Here is a 17,411-nt window from a genome sequence, read left to right on the forward strand (position 1 = left end):
AAAACTCAGACCTCCGAGGGTGCTTCTCTGCAAGGTCAATGCCTCAATTTACCAACAGGGAGCTGCCATTCTTCTCTGCCTCTCAGCATGTTCACCTGCCAAAGCTTCAGGGGTAGCACTGTTCTTCTAGTTTATTATTCTCCTGGAAGTGTTCCTCCCAGAGTAAAACACTAAGGAGTTGACAGGGATCAAACACTGCTTGCTATTAGGGGGAAGAAAAGAACACTGAAAAGCTTGAAGACAGCTTTTCTGACTACTCATCTCCTTGCATCTAAGGGAAAAGCAGTGACAGCGTAAAAGAGTCTTCTGGTACCAGGCAGCCTGCTCACCCAGCACAGGTTGGTGTGCAAACAAAGGATGAGAAGGATCTAGGCTGGATCTTTGACAGTGTTTACTAACAGGCTTGACAGTCATTTGCCTCAATCTTTGAGGAGCTTGCCTTTACTGATGATAAAAAGTGTGCAGACAGTGAGGATAATTATTTTCGACATGGATGACACGTGCCACATCTCTACAGAAATAAAGATACACACACTTTGTTAGAATAAACTGTAAACAGCCACAAAAGTCTAGCCCAGTACAGCAAGCACTGGCCAAATTTATCCTCACAAATCAAAGAGCCAGCGCTGCATTTCTACAGGAATAACAGCAGAAGAAGGACTTTCTGTACCCTTCTGAAAGACAGGAAAAGGACACAGCTGCCACCAGCAGTTAGGCCCAAGTGCTCAAGGGCACCAATAGCTGTGCTGAATTGCAAGAGCTTCCATACAAGAAGCAGCAATTTGAATGGAAAAGGGTCTGATTATGCTACTCCACTTGGTAAGCCAAAGTACAGAGCTGGACAGGGTCAGAGGAACGGAAAAACAGGTAAAAGAACATGAGCACTAGGAAAACAGATTCTCCTGCTTCCCAATGTTTGGTGGACATGTAGAAAGTTTCTGGCAGTTTACAGAACTGTAAAAAGCAGTACTAACATCTACAAGTACAAAGTACCTGGCACACAGCCATCTCAGGCAGTTTTACAATTCAAAGTTCTTAAATTATTCATCTACCACCACTTGGCTCACTGAATGACACCACAGCTACAATACACTGAATTAGGCCGGAGGTGAGGATTGTGCCATAAAGGGAAAATAAAGTCCAAAAGTGTTTACTCTAAGAATTTTTGAACACCTGCACAGATAGCAGAAGCAAGCAAAGTTATTCTTTCTCCCTGTCAGCCTGTTTTTCACAGCAGTGCCCTCATCCCTTCCTCCCTTAAGCAGGAGCTGAACAAACCAGGTCCAAAAGCCAGTTCACAGCCAGTCTGAAAGCTGTGAACATTCCTCTGTACAGAAGAATTGGTCTTATAACAGATCTGACAACAAACCCAGTACTGATATAACAGAAGGGATTGCTGGGCTACTTACTTTGCTTTCATGGTAGAATTTGAAAAGAGCTGCTTAATCAGCTTTCCTAGCACTCTGAATAATTAGCAAGTAATCAAAGCCTTGCAAGATTTTTCGGTGGAGTATGGCACAAGCTGTTTTCACATAGCTTTTTCCTAATTATCCTACAAACTGTTTCATGCATAATTGCAGGAATTTAAATGTATTTGTTCCCCTTTAGTCTCCAGGTGACTTTCATGCCTAAAGACAGGATTTATCTGATTTTTTTTTTAATTCCTATATTGAAAAAAGTCTGTGATAACAACACTAGAATAGTAAAAAGAAATAACTGCATACACATCTTAAGAGTTGTCTGTCCTGTAAACTCTTCTAATTCCCCACAGCAATTATATTCCCAAGTCCTGTCTTCCTTAACAGAGATACAGAGGTAGGAGGACTGAACAGCTACCTATCAACACAATTTGTTCTAGTTTGTTTCAGCTGAGTTTGCTGCCTTTTGTCATGGAAGCCTTTCAGACAATATTTTGCCCAAGAACCAGGTACTGGAGATCACTGCTATAGTTTTCAGAGAAGCCAGCAAGCCTGAGCTCAGCTAATCCAGGGAAGGCAAACAACCCACGACTGCACACTATTAACACAACACCAGGGTTCTGCAAGCAGCTCATCACTCCTGCAATTAATGCATAGCAGATGGCTAAATACTGCTGGACATGTTCTGCATTTTCACTCTTTTGGGAATGCTTTGTTCTCCAACTGAAAGTCAACAGACATGGCCCTAATACAGCAGTGCTAGGAGCCTGTGCTGTGAGCACAGAGTTGAAATAGCAGGAAAATGGACTCTGAATTAGCTGACAATCCCTTTCCAAAGACTAGCCTAATACTAACATGCCTTCAAGGCTGGTAATCAGCACAGCTTCATGCTTGCTCCTTCAGTGACAAGGGACATGTCATTCTGGAGTGCGACACTGAGATGGCAAGTCTCTAAAGTACCAAGTAACTCAAACCTCCTCACTGTATTTTTTAGGAAAGCAATTGCTTTGCAGTTAAGGCACTAGACATAATCAAGAATCCAAACGCACTTATGTTACCACCAACTTGAAGTGCAGCACAGAACCCTCTCTGGGTTCCAATTTCAACAGATAATGCTTTGTTTGCTCTAGAAGTTTACAGAACACATGGCCTAACATCTTATACCTTACGTAATCAAGGCACCTAACACAGCACTGCTAAAAGCCTCTCATCTCCCCTAAAATGACTATCCTTAAGTCAGCTTGACTTTTGAGATCCAAAAGGAAAGTTCATGCAGCTGCACTCGGCACTTACTATATAATTGATGTATTTAGAGCTTCTAAATAGGACTTGCAAGTTTTCAAAGTGATTGCAGAAGAGAAATACTGTAATCAAAGTCCTTGTCCCTCCAAAGCCTCACAAAATTGTACTAAATGCTTCCTATTATTGGCAAAGGTTCTTGGTGAAGTTAAGGTCAGCTGCACTGATTCTGGAGGTCTTGGAGTGGAAGATCAGGGACCAGCCTGCTCAAACACACAGCTGACATAAGGTCAATTTGAAAGTGTATTCAACAGGCTTAGAGCTGGCCTCTGTGTCATTACTTTATTAAACTAGTTAGGATGTGCTCCACCAATAATAAATTTCATTAGTTTTCAATCACCTTAACATACTTCAGATAACAGCAGGCACTTTAAAACTAATAGCCAAGCCTGTCTTCATTATAAGGGCACTGACACACCATGAAAACATCTCCTTCCTGTGAGCCCCAACACATTCCTTCCCTAATAGAAAGGAGTACAAGAATATGAACAAGTGCTGACTGCACCCACCCCTCCCCCATTTCTACAGACAGTGGGCTATATAGTGCTGGTATAGCATATCAGCATACAGCTTCTGCAAGATGAACAGTGATGACTTTTTCTATACATCTGTGGAAAATGCCACACAACAAGGTTTGGTCATAAATCCAGGTACCTGAGACAATAAAGAAATGCTTGACTTAGAAATAATTTATTTTAGCAGGAGTATACCCTGACATCCATTTGAACCCAAGTTTAAGAAATACATGAGGAAGAATCAATAAGCACAGCTCTTCTTCCTATAACACAGGTCAACATGGGAAAAAATATACTACTTACTCTTTGGTCAAAAGTGGGCAGGATTTGAGCAGAAAGCGAGCCAAAGCAGAGTCCTGGTAAATGAGTTCAGGAGGGGCAGTTGGGCTTTTTAAATTCAAGCAGCGAACAATAACATACAGAACAGCAGCAACTGCAGCTAGCTTCACCCCATCAAACACTGCTGGCAGCTCAGAGGTTTCCAATATTGCACTCATTTTCAGCCTGGAGATAAAAAAACAGCATTAAAGCTTTTAGAAATATAGTGTTGGATACGAGTATCAACTGTCAGGTTAAACATACAATTGTGCAAACCAACTAAATTTGTTAAGTTAACACTGCCAGGAAATCCTAGCATATCAACTCAGACCAGCAACTTTTAAGCTGAAAGAAAATTTAGTTGGTATTGTTCTAAACACCCTAACCAGAAGAAAAACTAGATGATCAGCTGTGAAGGAGATTTACTCCCAATCAGTGCTGCCCTAGAACTGCACCAGTGTCTCAGGTGTCAACCCCTGGTCTGCAGCCAGTCAATACATGCAGGTCAGGTTTGACCTGACTACTCAGGTCAAACAGAAGCTGGGTGAAAAGCCAGGCTATAAAGGCACCTTGGCAGCTTTGGACAGGTGTTCCTTCGCAGCCAGACTTGAAACAGAGCATCTGAAAGAACGACTGTATTAGTTCCTCAGTCTGAGTCTTGCAGTTCCACGAGAACACTGGTACTAAATCCTGCCTGCACTTAAGATGGTCACTATGTACTGGCATTTTCAGCATTTCTTTTAATTCACTGCAGTTCTGCAGCTGAAGGACTAGATTAATATCTAATCTTTCAAGGGCTTCAGAGTAAAGAAAGAAAAGCAAAGTATAAAAAAATATATCCTTCCAGCCTGAAATCAAATTCTTAAACTGATCCAGCTTATTTTGAACATACAATTCAAACAGCTGGCTGCATTTATTGTTGAAGGGACAGGTTTCTCCCTGGGTCTTTCCTAACCCAAGTAAGATAAGTGACAAGCCAAGTCTTACCAATTTCAATTTTCTTCAAGCTAGAAAAAATTGCCAGTCCTCAGTAGACTTGTCACTGATCCACGTGCTGCCCGAGCTATCCTGTGAGGGGAGGAAAAGCAAATTGATTATTACTGATAAAGCTGCATTTCTCAGCTGGAAAGGATGAACACAAATTTATACAAAGGTCCCATCGCAGACATGGCAAGCTATTTGTGTAGTCAGTCATAGCCAAGTCTGATCCATCTGCATCAGAAATCTGTTGCCAGTGGACCGATTCCAGACAAGATCACTTGCCTAAAGCATATTAACTCAATTGCAGTGTGCAAACACAACTTGATGAGCAGAGAGACTTCATCTCTGCAAGACAGAGAGACATTGTAGTCAGAAAACCTGCCCAAATCTCTTCCTATTTAAACAACTAGGGTTAGCAGGATACACTTCTCAACTTTGTACAATATCTACACTGTTACCAAAGTGTGAAGCCAGTCTGAAAGAAGTTTCCTGCTACTTTTATTCAGGCTTAGCAAGGCAGCTCACTCCTACAGATGGAAGCCTGTAAACAGTCTCTGCTTGTTCCCACACTCGCTTTTTGAGATGTTACAACGCATCACACTTCAACACGGTGGGAGCCACAGGAAGCTCAGACACAGTCACCTAATTAACACTAGTGCACATGCAAGGAGGCTTGTTACAAGAATATGATGATGCCAATAAAAGAGAAAGCTTCCAGCCTGTGACCATAGAAGTGTAAGGAATACTTGCAATTAGAACTGCCTTACCACAGGCACAACAAATCGATGGGGAATCAGAGCTTCCAGGAAAAGCTCCAGAACTGTCTGCTCTCTACCACAGCTGCTGCTTCCAAATGGAAAACACACCATCAGGACAGACCATACCAAAGCCTCACTCTTCTTCATCGCAGGAGTAAAGAGCCTCAGAAGTACTTTTTGTACTCAGTGTAGCTACACCAAAACCCCTTGGAAGAAGACACGCGTAACATCAGCTATTGACTAACAACGTGCTGGAAAGCTGCAAGTTCCTGCCACCACAACCATCTGCCTAGCAGAACAGAGTGAGGGAAGCAGAGACATTTAATCTTGGACAGCTTTTCTTTCAGCTTCTATTTTCCAGTTCTGAGCTTCACAGTAGAAGGGAGAGGATGGGCCATAAAAAGCCATTTATTCTTCTACTCAGAAGATAGCATTGGCATCATGAGAGGAGTTCAAGTACCACATTCAGCTGCAGTGTGTTACCTCACATCTCTACCTGGTAAACTTTCACCAACACTGCCATCAGTTCTGTAGGGGACAACAGGCAAATCGCAGCAATGGCTTCACCAGGGAAGGTACAACTGGCAGAAGAGCAGACCAGTTCCTGAACTCAAGGACAACCAGGTGCTCAAGCAAATCTTTGCCAGATCAAACTCCCAGCAGTTCTGTTGACATCTTCCTATCACTGTTTTATTCAGAAAATTAAGATACGCTAATCTCTGAGAACGCACTGACTCCTGGATTTTAAGCTAGGTTGCTGTTTACAGTGTTCACCTTAGTGAACTCGCTAAAAATAAAACTGGGCACAATTAGTCATTAGGATTTTGTACTAGTGACTCAATATAGCTGATCCAACTAAACTCTATCTCTCCCTGAGAATGTTCTCTCCCATATAATCTTCAGATGACAAACACACCACATCTTTTCTGATACTTTTAGATCTCATGTTAGCCTGTCACTCCCTTAAAACAGCATTCCAGCTTGGCATTACTTCCAGAAAAATCAGCTGTTGGTAGGCAGGATTATGCTTTGACACTTATGAACTAGTATTTTCCATTTTAGACAGTCTAAACACATTCACTGAACTTACGCACCTCAAACATGTGCTAGATGTTCGTGTGTTTGTCAAAATCTGTACCCAAAAGCTCAGATCAGTCTGTAGATGTAACACAAAGCTGGCACCGCTTCAAGTGCACAGCTTTCTGCAGTGATTATTTAAGCAATGGATCCAGTCCATGAGGACTCCATACCCCTATGGATTCAGCTGTGTCACTTGAGGTACTCCCTCTAAAGTCTGGTATTTCTGAAGACCTAAACAAACCTGTCTCAGCCAGGGCAGATTTGCAAGGGCTGAGTCAAGGCACTTGGCTCTAAAATTTTAAGGGTTTACCTTACGAAAATGGATTTGAGCTCTGCCTCTAATCACAGAGGACAAATGTCTCCCTCTTTAACCAGCTGGGATGAGGTCACCTTGCTTCTGTTTTGTTAAGCCCTTTTTGCATTAACCCAATAAACTTGTCTGTTTAAAAAAAAAAGAGGAGGGATAGATAACCACAGGGTTGAGCCAGACAAATTTTAATCTAGAATCCCCTCTAACTGGGTCAGCATTAACCTAATTGGACAAACATTTGGCTTTTTCCATATAAAAAACACTGCATTCACTTCTGGCAGGCCAGGCAAAATTACCAAAAAGCATACCACTGGGAGCAATCAAGCCTTTCCACCCATCACAGCATTTGAGATCCACATTGAAGAACCCAAAGAAGCTGAAGCTCTTGGCCCCAAGGATGTTCTTTTGAAACATCTTTTTTTTTAAATAAAATTGTGCAATTAAATCCCTTACAGGCATGACAGCCCCAAAGACAAGCAGCCTTCTCAAGCAATGTTTTTAAGTCCCAGCTGTAACTGAGGGATAACTTTAAAATCAATCACTGGAAAGCAAGTGCTGGATTTGTGGTCTTTTCATTTGCCCTTTCATCACAAAAAGCTGGAAAATCATATTATAGGAAACATTTCAGCATTACTGTTAACAGAGGGCACTTCATCTGTACAAGTATAATGAGTAAAAAATCCCAAGTCCCACCCTTCCCAGACAGGAACAGACATAAGTACAACAAAAACCAGTAGAGCTACAGCAAATTCTTTGTGTATCCTTTCAAAAACACTGGGTTTTTGGGAAAGACATCAAAATATTTACTTGTACAGTAAGTGAATTCACAACTGTCAACAAATCCAAGAGCTGTACGCATTTCAGTTCCAGGTTTCCTGTGGAGAGGAAACTCTTCCAGGGACAGAAGTCACTTCACTGTGACTCAACAAGGCACGCACAGGATTTGGTAGCTACCAAGCTTTACAGCTCCTCCACCCATGGAAGCAGAGTCTGACTCTTCATACTGGAAAGCCAACATTAAAAAAAGCAGAGATATTAAAGGAAGCCATTCCCATAGGATCCTCCCCCCTCAGGCCTTTTAACAAGCCACTGAAAGCCTGGCAGACTTTTATTTCACTGAAGCATTAGAAATGCTTTGGGCTAATGCAAAGATGCAGCTATATGGAACACAAAGAGCAAAGGCCTCTTTGAAAGGGGCTCCACTAACAAGATATTCTATTCTCCATTACATGGACTGAAGAATCTTGAAGGAATGCCATTTCCAGGAAGGGCAGCTTGGTACAAAAGCCTCATGGATTCCTCCCCACCCCTCAGCATTCTGGCTCACTGATGATCTCAGAGCTCAGCTGGACACCAAAACACTGGAACATGCCTGGCCAACAGTGAGAGTCTAAAAATTCCCTTTCCTATTCTGTTACAGCTTACCAAGTAGTGTAATACTCTTACCCACTAGGACTCAGAAGAGCCAAAGAGGCCATTTATGACAGATTTAAACAGGCAGACTTTGTTAACTAACATATCAGACATTTCTTGGACTGGTTTCATGTATTTTAGTGTCTGGTTGGGAATAAAACTGTGAAAGCAAGCATATCAGACAAGAGGAAAGCAAAACCACCCTACTTTAAAGAGTTGTGCCAAAGCAGACTAGGATCAGAAATAAGGTGGGGTTTTTTCCAACCTCTTTGAAGGAGGAAGGCTGAAGTCAGTTCTTTATGGAATGTTTCCAGGAAATTAATCATCTTTAATATCAGCCAAAGCTAATGACTTTTCTGAAAGATACACCATCACTATCAGGTAAGTTATTTAGAACCATGTTATGGAGAAAGGAACTTTATTAAGGAAAGGGCAAAAAGTCAGAGCACTGCATAGCTTTTTTTTACAAAGACAAGTTTTATGCCAGAATATTATTCAAATCTCACTCCAGAAAGTGCACAAAAGTGTTTCACTGCTGAGCTTTCAATGGTTTAAATGCAGAGGGTGATGTTTAGAGACCATCTAGATGAAGATGAATACACTTGGGAAAGGCTCTGAAGCACATGTCCTCAAGGGAAAGGCATGACTAAGCACTGGAGGACAAGCCACACAAGTACAGAACCTGTGCAAGAGGAATCATGAAGAAAGCCTCAAGCTTTATTGCGCAGTTCTATATCCTTTTACCCAGTGCTTGCATAAAAAAAAGCCTTTGTTTTTATAGCAAAGTGTTAAGTCTAAACTGCTTTGTTCCCTGAAAATGACATAGATATGAGTATTTTAGGGCCACACCAATACTATGCCTCATCAGCTTAAGCAAAAAGGCAAGTCATAACACCACTTATCTCGAGACTGGCATCTACCCAGCCCAAGCTCACCTGGAGCAAAACCTCCCATTACCTTCAGTGTGGCTCAGAGGACACATCAGAAGGAAACGCTGCCATCTTGATGCATCACTCGGTACTTTTGGCCATTTAAAAGAGCCAGCTAAGTGTCAGACCTCAAAGCACAGAGGGTATAATGAAGAATTAGCTGAGCACTTAAGGCACTTAAGTTTAGGGTTAGATGTGGCCATGAGAGATAAAGTGCAGTCCTCAGGAGCCTGGCAAAGCCACCATGGGTATGTTGTCCAACATGTGACAGATTTTATCTCCCAGTAAAGAGGGCACACTGACATGCCCCATCACCAGGATGCTTCAAAGAACAATATTTGGACAGCCTATTGAAGTCCTCAGTGCAAATCCCTCCCTGTGCCAGGGCCATACCCAAGCCAGGATTTGGCTGGTTGGCAAGTACAGAAACAAGCAAGTATTGTTTACACCCTGTTCAAAAAAAAAATTCTTGGCTGGTGCCTTCACTGGAATTTGACCTTTTCATGAGTTACAATACTTGGCTCATACTAAATTTAGAGGTACTGTGAGGTTACAGGGATAAGTTCACAGCACAAGGAGCCATCAACACAGTCAAAGACAGGTGCCTTGAACTAGAGCTTTTTACTTTGCCCTTGAGGAGTTCTACTCCTTCAGAGCAGAAATCAAGCACCTCAGAGGGCTGGGTGTACATCACAAGGCAGGTTGCTTAAAAAAAGCACCCAAGAATAAATCTACAGCAAACAGGGCCAAAGGCTCTCTAGCACTCTCACTTCTCTGTTAATTTACAGTCAAATGAGCCTTGAATTTAACTTCCTTCCAACTACAGGAACTGCCTTTGTTTCCCAACAATATCGTTTTAAGTGATCAGAAATAGTTCTACTGCAGGAGAGGCAGCTTTTACATATGACCTAAGGTTGCTATGTAAACTCTTTGTTACATCACCTTATCTGGTTCCTGTTTGTCTCAAATGGATTGAAAAACCCCTGCACTAGCTTTTATTGCACACACCTCATGAACATGATTAAACTAAGACAGGACCAGACTCTGACTTCACAGAAATCGATTAACTGCAGTAATCAAATAATTACGTTTGCTTAAATAACATGAGCCTTTCCTTTAAGATAAGGTGCAGGGACTTGGGACTGTCTCCCTAACCACTACCTTATGTAACTACAGGGTAGAGCTTCAGGTCCTTGTAGAAGAGGTCAAGCTAACTTTTAGGTACAGAGAGAAATATTGGGTAACACCTTCACACAGTCCTACAGCATTAGCAGGTGTCCTTTGCCTACCACATAACTCTGTCAGTGAGCAGCATGAAGCTCAAGGGAAGAAATGGAATAAACAGACTGTAGAGAACCCAACAAACCATGCTTAGTGGATGAGGGAGTGCTATTGGAATCAAGCCACAGAGAGCTAAGTGAGCTAATAAAAACTGCATTATAGACCAACCCTCCTCAAGGAAGTCTGCTCTATTCCTTCATTATATTTTGAAGCATCATATTGTTAAAGCCTCATTTATCCTCTGACTCCAACCCCTCCATTTCCACACTGTCACAGAGCTCAGCTGAACACACTGGAGGAACAGCTCAAAGTCCAAGCACATCACAGCTGTTTACTCAGCTACAGGGTTGAGTAAGTGGAGAATGTGTTCCACACCAGATGAGCTGCACAGCAGGGGAAGACCACCTATAACAAGGCACAACACGGGTAAGAACTTTATTCAAGAATGGTCAGTTCAAGCAGTCTGAAAACACCTGTACTTGAACAGGATGAAAAGCTGAGGTGCCATTTCACTGAGGTCTTTAAAGATCTTGCTTACTTTGTTCCCCTGACGAGCAGCTCCTCTCCACAGGGGAGCAGAAGGTTTGCAGAGTCATTCTCTCACAGCCTGCCCATGACAGGCAGAAGGCTCACACTAGAGGAGTAATGTAATTCATGCAAATACATTGAAAACGAAGCAAAAACGATTCAGGACAGAAGAACTACACACAAAGAGACAGGGGCTGACCAACACACAGCTACTACCACTGATGAATACTCAGGTTCTCCCAGAATGCAACTAAAAGAGCAGTTTTGGAGCATTACAGCAGTCACCAGCAGCTCAGTGTCTTAAGGGCTACATTGCCCTCTCTGCTGCTGAATCAGAGTGACAGGCTAGGAGTATTACAGGCACATGTTTTAGGACATTTTGTCCTTACCTCTTACAAGGAGGTTCACTGTAGATGACTGTGCACGTGCTTATTTCACTTAGTACAGCCTTTCATATTCACATATGCTCAACCAACACTTCACAGAACTGGGTGTTCCAGATAAGGGAGAGCCGGGCTTGAACCCTCTCTGCACAACCTTTCTGGAACCTGCAGCTCTATACAAAAGCATCTTTGAGGATGCTTTGAGGTAAGTTTAGAAGCAGGGCAAGCCACTCAACAGTGAGCCTCTCGGTAGCAGTCAGTCACTTGTCTCTTCCTATGAGGAGCCTGTACTATACTTTTTGAGTACTCAATGCCCTGAATAAGGCTGTAGCTCAGTTACCAGCAAATAATACATGACACATTTCAGAAAAGTTTGGTGTTTGCAGGGGCTCAACCCATATTAGCACAGGAAGTTGTCAATGTCATTTATTTTAGCCAGACTGAACCCATGATAAGAAGAAATGAAAGCATTTCTCAACAGCAGATTGATAAGCAACTGCACTTCTTGGTCAGTCTAGAGATATAGACAAAAATCTGGTCTCTGCCACTGCCTTCCACTGCCATTACCTCTAACACAGCACAGGCACAATGACATTTCAAGCACCTGGTTTGTACTGAACTGCTTTGCAAAGCATTTTCAATTACTGCTGCCTGATATTGGCAGAGTAAGGCTGGCAGGCAGGCAGAGACAATCTTTATTATTAAGTCAACTGAGAGAGCTGAAGGAAAGATAAGCCTTTGGGTGTAGAAGCCTTCCTAGAGCCAGGAAAGGCTTAGATAGCTGCCCCACAGGGTACCATCACTGCCACCCAGGTATGCTGGGCAAGCGGGACTTTGCTTCCCCACAAGAAGGACAACATGCCCTTGCACACTGAAATTAAATCAATTGAAATTAATCAGCTGAGTTTGATCAGACATTTAACTGCATATAAGCTTAAACTTTGCAAGATATTTAGGCAGAAGAAGGGCAAATACTTACACAGATCAATTGATCTATTAAGAACATTAAGAACAGCAATTTGGAGCTGTACCACATCCTGAAACACTCTTCCAGAGAAACTCAGAAGTGTAGGTGAAGACTCCAAAGTCCTGGCAAACTCCAATTGTTTAGGCTTTTGCTGAAAAGTTCAAGTAACCAGTTTCAGGCTGGTCTTTGCACCTTTCAGTAGGAATTACAAGCACCCAAGAACCCAGCACTTACTTGCCTACCAGAGACTAAAAAAATCCTGTTCTTGGTTAGCTTAATCCAAGTTCTGGTGCTGCCAGAGCTGGCAGTGTGAAAGCAGGGATGAAGCAGCAAGAGATATGGAAGAAGAAAGGTGAGTAACAGGGCAATGTGAACCCAGTGGCACTCAGGCATTTCACTGCTCTAAACCCACCATTTCCTAATCCTACATCAAAATCCCATCTGGAGTATAGTTGGAACTTAGTAGACTCAGATAATGTCTTCATATGCCTGTGTCAAGGTCAAAGGGAGTTATTTTGCCATCTTTTCTTCCCAGTGCCACATCCCAGAACAACTGCTTCAATGTGTTAATCTCTGAGTTTTCACATGACAAGTTTAATAAAGCAGCTTTATGAAACACTAAGAGTTTAAGCCGCTATTCACTCCCTGAATAAAAAAATACAGCTTTTACAGGAAGAGAAGAACGCATTAATTTTTAAGTTTAACTTCTTCAGAAACAGTTCTGCAAGATAGAAGGCTTTATCCACAAGCTCCACATCTTTTCCACACCTAAAAAAATACAGTCTGGCACAATCTTAGGTCAACCTCGTATTTTGTGCAGCTAATTCACTCAGTAACATAGAGGACCTCCCATTCAAAAGCAGCTATTTTTAAGAATAAGACAGGAGAACAGAAGAACTCAAACATTAGCTTTTATTTCTCTTTTCATAGCCTTCCTGTTCTTACTCTTGACTTTGAGACCAAAATAAGCAATGTGTAGAATAAGAAGAATGGCTGCATGTCCACTGATCTAAGAAGAGACAAGAGAAGCTGTTGAAACTTCTCTTGTGATATGAGAACTAAACAAGCACCTCACAGAGAAGGTGACACAGGAAAGATAAGAGAGCAACTAAAGACTAGCACTCAATAACAAAACTCCCTGCAGAGGAAATACATATTATCAAAGAAAGTCTAAAAATGAGATACCACAAATGCAAGCAACTGGACTGAGTGTTCACCATACAGACACCGTATCAGCAGCGACTAAAACATGTCAACCTAAGCAATATTATGAACGTGGCTGAGCATGATAATAATAGATAAATAAGGCATGTAAGATGAACACCCTGTACCAGTTAGCTGACTAATAAGCCAGGAAGATTTGTTACAGAAGGATGCACCAGTACTGTGAAAGTCAAACAGCAATCTAAGAGGCAGACAAGAATCTTTAGTACTTGTCAGACCAGTGACAGTTTTTCATCAACAATAAGAGGAAGCTGTTGTGAATTCTCTGACAGAACCTATATGAGAATGCAAGTACAGAATGCAATCCCTCCAGCCATAACTGCATGAATAAAGCTGCTCCTGACATACCTCTGCAAGCACACTAGCATCAGGTGAGATCTCAGCAGCTGTAACTCATCAATTGTGATAGATACATCTACACATCCTGCGCTAGAGATCACGAGTTACACCTGAAGGTACAGGATGGGGCAGAATCCCATCATACAGGGTAACAAGCAGGTACACAGCAGGCACCAAAAGGGAGTCTGAAGCTGATGCAAGCTGCTCCCAGCAGGGTCAGGACCTTGGAGCGTGAGCACCAGGGAAGAGCCTCGTTTAGCGGGAGCAGTGTGACCTGACAAGGGGCACAGTCCACCTGGCTCTAACTCACGCAGGGAGCATCCTCTGGTCCGCACTCAGCTCTCGACCGCATCCACGTCGGGCTTCCCTCCCTGCGAGCACAGGGATGCGCTGCTCCCACCCCAGCTCGTGCCCTGCACAGCCTCGCACCCCCAGAGAGCCGAAGGGGAGGCTGTCACCGCACCGCCACCTCCCAGAGCTTCCAGCATCGGGGAGAACAGCGAGGGGACGGAACACTCACCGAGGGACATCCCCATCTCCCCTCCAAGCAACAAACACGCGGGGCCGGGCGTGCAGGCAGTGCACGGCTGGGTAGGGACAGACCCGGCCGCGGGGCAGCCCCGCAGGCCTGCCGAGAAGAACGGGAAGGAGGCCCGGCCGTCCCCTGAGCCCTGCGGGAAGGGGCTCCCGGGTGCCCCCGCCTCACCTGCGGCCCCGGCCGGGCGCGGCGCCCCGCAGAGCTCCCGCCGCCGCTCCCGCCCGTCTGCCGCGGCCCCGCCGCCCGCTGCCCTTTAGCAGCCGCCCTCGCCGTCCCATTGGCCACCGCCGCGCCGCTTCCGCCCAGACCCGCGCGTCGATTGGCCGGGAGGAGAGCGGTGGGCGGGGCTCGCCGTCACGGATGCGCGGGCGCCATTGGCTGGCGGAGGAGCGGAGGGTGGGACGCCGCGGTTCCAGTGGCTCGGGCACCTGTCAGTCAGGCAGAGGACGGTGATTGGCGGCGGCGGGCTGGGGGCGGGGCTGTCGGCGCCGGCGGGGTGCGCGGTGCTGCGGCCATGACAGAGCGGGGCCTGAGGGAGCAGCGGGGGCCCGAGGGGTGGGGGCAGCTGCGGCTTCAGCCTCCGCCTCAGCTTCATTTTCAGTCCGCTGCACGCCGCCGGAGCTACCACCCGTGACGTGGGGGAGGCAGTCCGGGTAGCGGCTCCAGCTGAAGGACGTGGTTACTTCTTAGTGACACGGGGTTCGGCGGTCCTGAGGGTCAAAAACCAGCTCCAGGCTGCCCATAAGCCATGTAGTGTACCTGGTGTTGGATGCTGGTTACATGATACTGCGTCGTTTGGAAACAGTATGTTAAAAATGGTGTCTGGGCCTTCGACGTGCTGGGTTTGTTTACCATGGGCCCACAGGCCACCTCTGTGTGGGAAACACTGGGGCACCCTTGGGCTGTGCCAGCAGCAGCGAAGAGTCTTTCCAGGTCCCTCAGAGTGCTCTGCATCGTCCCACCAAGTGGGGTGTGTGTCGGGAACAGCGAAATCCAGTCAGAGGTGGGTGGACCCTGCCACATTTGGAAGGCACTGGAGGAAAATAAATGATAAGATAAAAAACTGTCCACAATGCAATCTTTATAAACCAATTCTTTTGTATTCTTCCAAAAGAACGATGTGTTATGTTGCTAGTAACATCAACCATTCTGAGCTGTGTTAATGGTTGCTTTATATAGCTGAATGGAAAAATCCTTCCTCTCATTTCAGATATTTTGTTTCCTCTGTTTACCGGGTGTTGGAGCTTCCTACGTGGAGAAAGCTCTCAAGGAGCAAGTCACATTTTCCAGGGCGCTGTGTACATGGAGAGATGAATAACTGCTGTAGCCTGAGTCACAGGGAAGGAGGGAGTTCCGGGTAAGGGCAGAGAGGAAAACTCTGGAGTGAAGGTGGCAGAATAAACAGCAACCACCTCTCCTCCACACTTGCTACAGGTGTGATCCCACACCACTCAGTGAAACAGAGTTGTATTCCTTATCTTTTAAGCTTGTGAAAATACCCAGGGTTTGTGGTTGCTAAGTTTGTCAGTGGCTCAACTGGGCTGAGGTTTGGTGTGTCTCAAGGCAGCTGAGTTATGCTTGTGATCAAGTTAACAGATAGGCTCAGCAGATAAACATCCGGTATCAGGCTCAACTAAGTATTTGAGGAATGTGTTTGAGTTTGATTACAGAAAATTGCAGTCCAATTGATTCCAGATGTACCTTAGCTCCTTCACCATCTGATCCAGGCAGGAGAAAACAGATCCAGGCAGGAAAAAACAGATCCAGGCAGGAAAACATGCCTCAAACTGGAGCTGAGCCTCCAGGCAAGGCTTTTATTTTATGTCCTTGAGACTACTGGAGATTCTCTGACCTGAGAGAAGCTCAGCTATTAGAAGAGAGCTTTGTTATGAACCTGTCACAAAACAAAGCAAACCTCACTTGCTGCTCATTTCTTGCTGAGAACAGGTGAACGCTGAAGAAATGGCAGCACGAATTTACAGGTGGCTGTGGCAGTGGGAGCCGAAATCCTGAGCCGTGTTTATTGCAAGAAGTGAAGTGATGGAAAAGGTGCTGTGTCTCCAGAAAGGGAGGGAAGAACCAGTGCCAGTCATTGGTGTTTTACTCTGGGCAGTGTTGGGGGGTTCCAGCTGCACCTTGTGGTGTGGAAGCAGGGATGTCTGGGAGGGAGCAAGCACGTTTTGGGAATACAAATCTGACTTTGGGCTGTTAAATCAGGTGGTGAGCCATGGCTTGTGAAGGAAGCCGCCCTCCCTCTGAGTGTGTGGGGAGTTGCTCAGGCCGATGTGCTGGTGGGCTCTGCAGGGTTGGTGCTGGGAGCAGTCCTGTGTGCCCGTGTGGAGTGCTCTGGCCAGGAGCCAGGAGCAAAGCTGTGCCACTCACAGTAAACAGGTCACGCTCAGAAAATGCCATCTGGGCATGAGCCTGAACCATCCCCAAAGGAAGAGTGCTGGAAAGAGCTGGGCTTCATTTCCAGCCTTGTAGGGGAGGGATTTAGCTGCTTCAGCCCAGCAGATATTTCTGCCTGCTATTATTGCTGAGAGGTGGGATGGGAGTGTCCAGGAACACCCCAATGCTTTGGAGACAGGAGGAACCCTCTCTGAGTAGTGTGGCTACTGCAAAAGGGTACAAATGTATTTGCTGGAAACTGAAAGCACAGGAAGAACGCAGCTTTGCCTTGTGCTTTGGGCAGCCAATTACCTCTGTAAAGAGAGGCCAAAAAAAGACTGATGAAAATTCCACCTTTTTAAATGCAGCAATTGGAAAGGTACCAGGCAAAGAGAACTCCACGTGCTGCTGAACCAGCCCGAGACACCCCCATGCAACACTGTGGTGACAATCACCTTTTGTTCTTCACACCCCTCTCTCTTTTGGCTGTTGCTGCCACAAGGAATTCTGAATTCTTTTTCTGCTTCATTTCCCCTGGCCCATCTTTTCTCCTGCTTAGCAAACGTGCCTTGTGCTGAAGGACTCCTGCGGACTTTGCACCCCTGAGGAAACCTTTTTGCCAGAGGAAACATCAGGGTGTTCATCTCTGGAAGTGTGTAGCAGGAGCAAAAAGGAAAACACTTCTTAGGCAGGGTTTGATTGCCAGCTGAAAAGAAGCGAAGTGCCTGTCAGTGACATGTGA

The 17,411-nt window shown here is 44.9% G+C and overlaps 1 protein-coding gene across 2 annotated transcripts in view; it reads right to left on the reverse strand.

The window, feature by feature from the left end:
- ABHD2 (abhydrolase domain containing 2, acylglycerol lipase) overlaps nt 1-14,532 on the reverse strand; it is a 38,889-nt gene extending 24,357 nt beyond the window's left edge. The window contains exons 1-3 of one of the 2 annotated variants that reach the window (XM_042039032.1): nt 14,450-14,532; nt 4,538-4,618; nt 3,536-3,736 (exon numbers count right to left, since the gene is read on the reverse strand). In XM_042039032.1, the coding sequence (XP_041894966.1) occupies nt 3,536-3,729 (194 nt within the window). In that variant the 5' untranslated portion in view covers nt 3,730-3,736; nt 4,538-4,618; nt 14,450-14,532. Of the gene's footprint in view, nt 1-3,535; nt 3,737-4,537; nt 4,619-14,263 lie in introns of both variants that reach the window. The other variant, XM_042039033.1, reaches the window with a different exon arrangement.
- Nucleotides 14,533-17,411: the final 2,879 nt, after the last annotated feature.

Source organism: Corvus kubaryi, unplaced genomic scaffold (genome assembly GCF_017639235.1).
Source record: "Corvus kubaryi isolate FWS band 111438036 unplaced genomic scaffold, C.kubaryi_AGA036_p1.0 37394, whole genome shotgun sequence".
In the NCBI taxonomy this organism is placed as follows: Eukaryota; Metazoa; Chordata; class Aves; order Passeriformes; family Corvidae; genus Corvus; species Corvus kubaryi.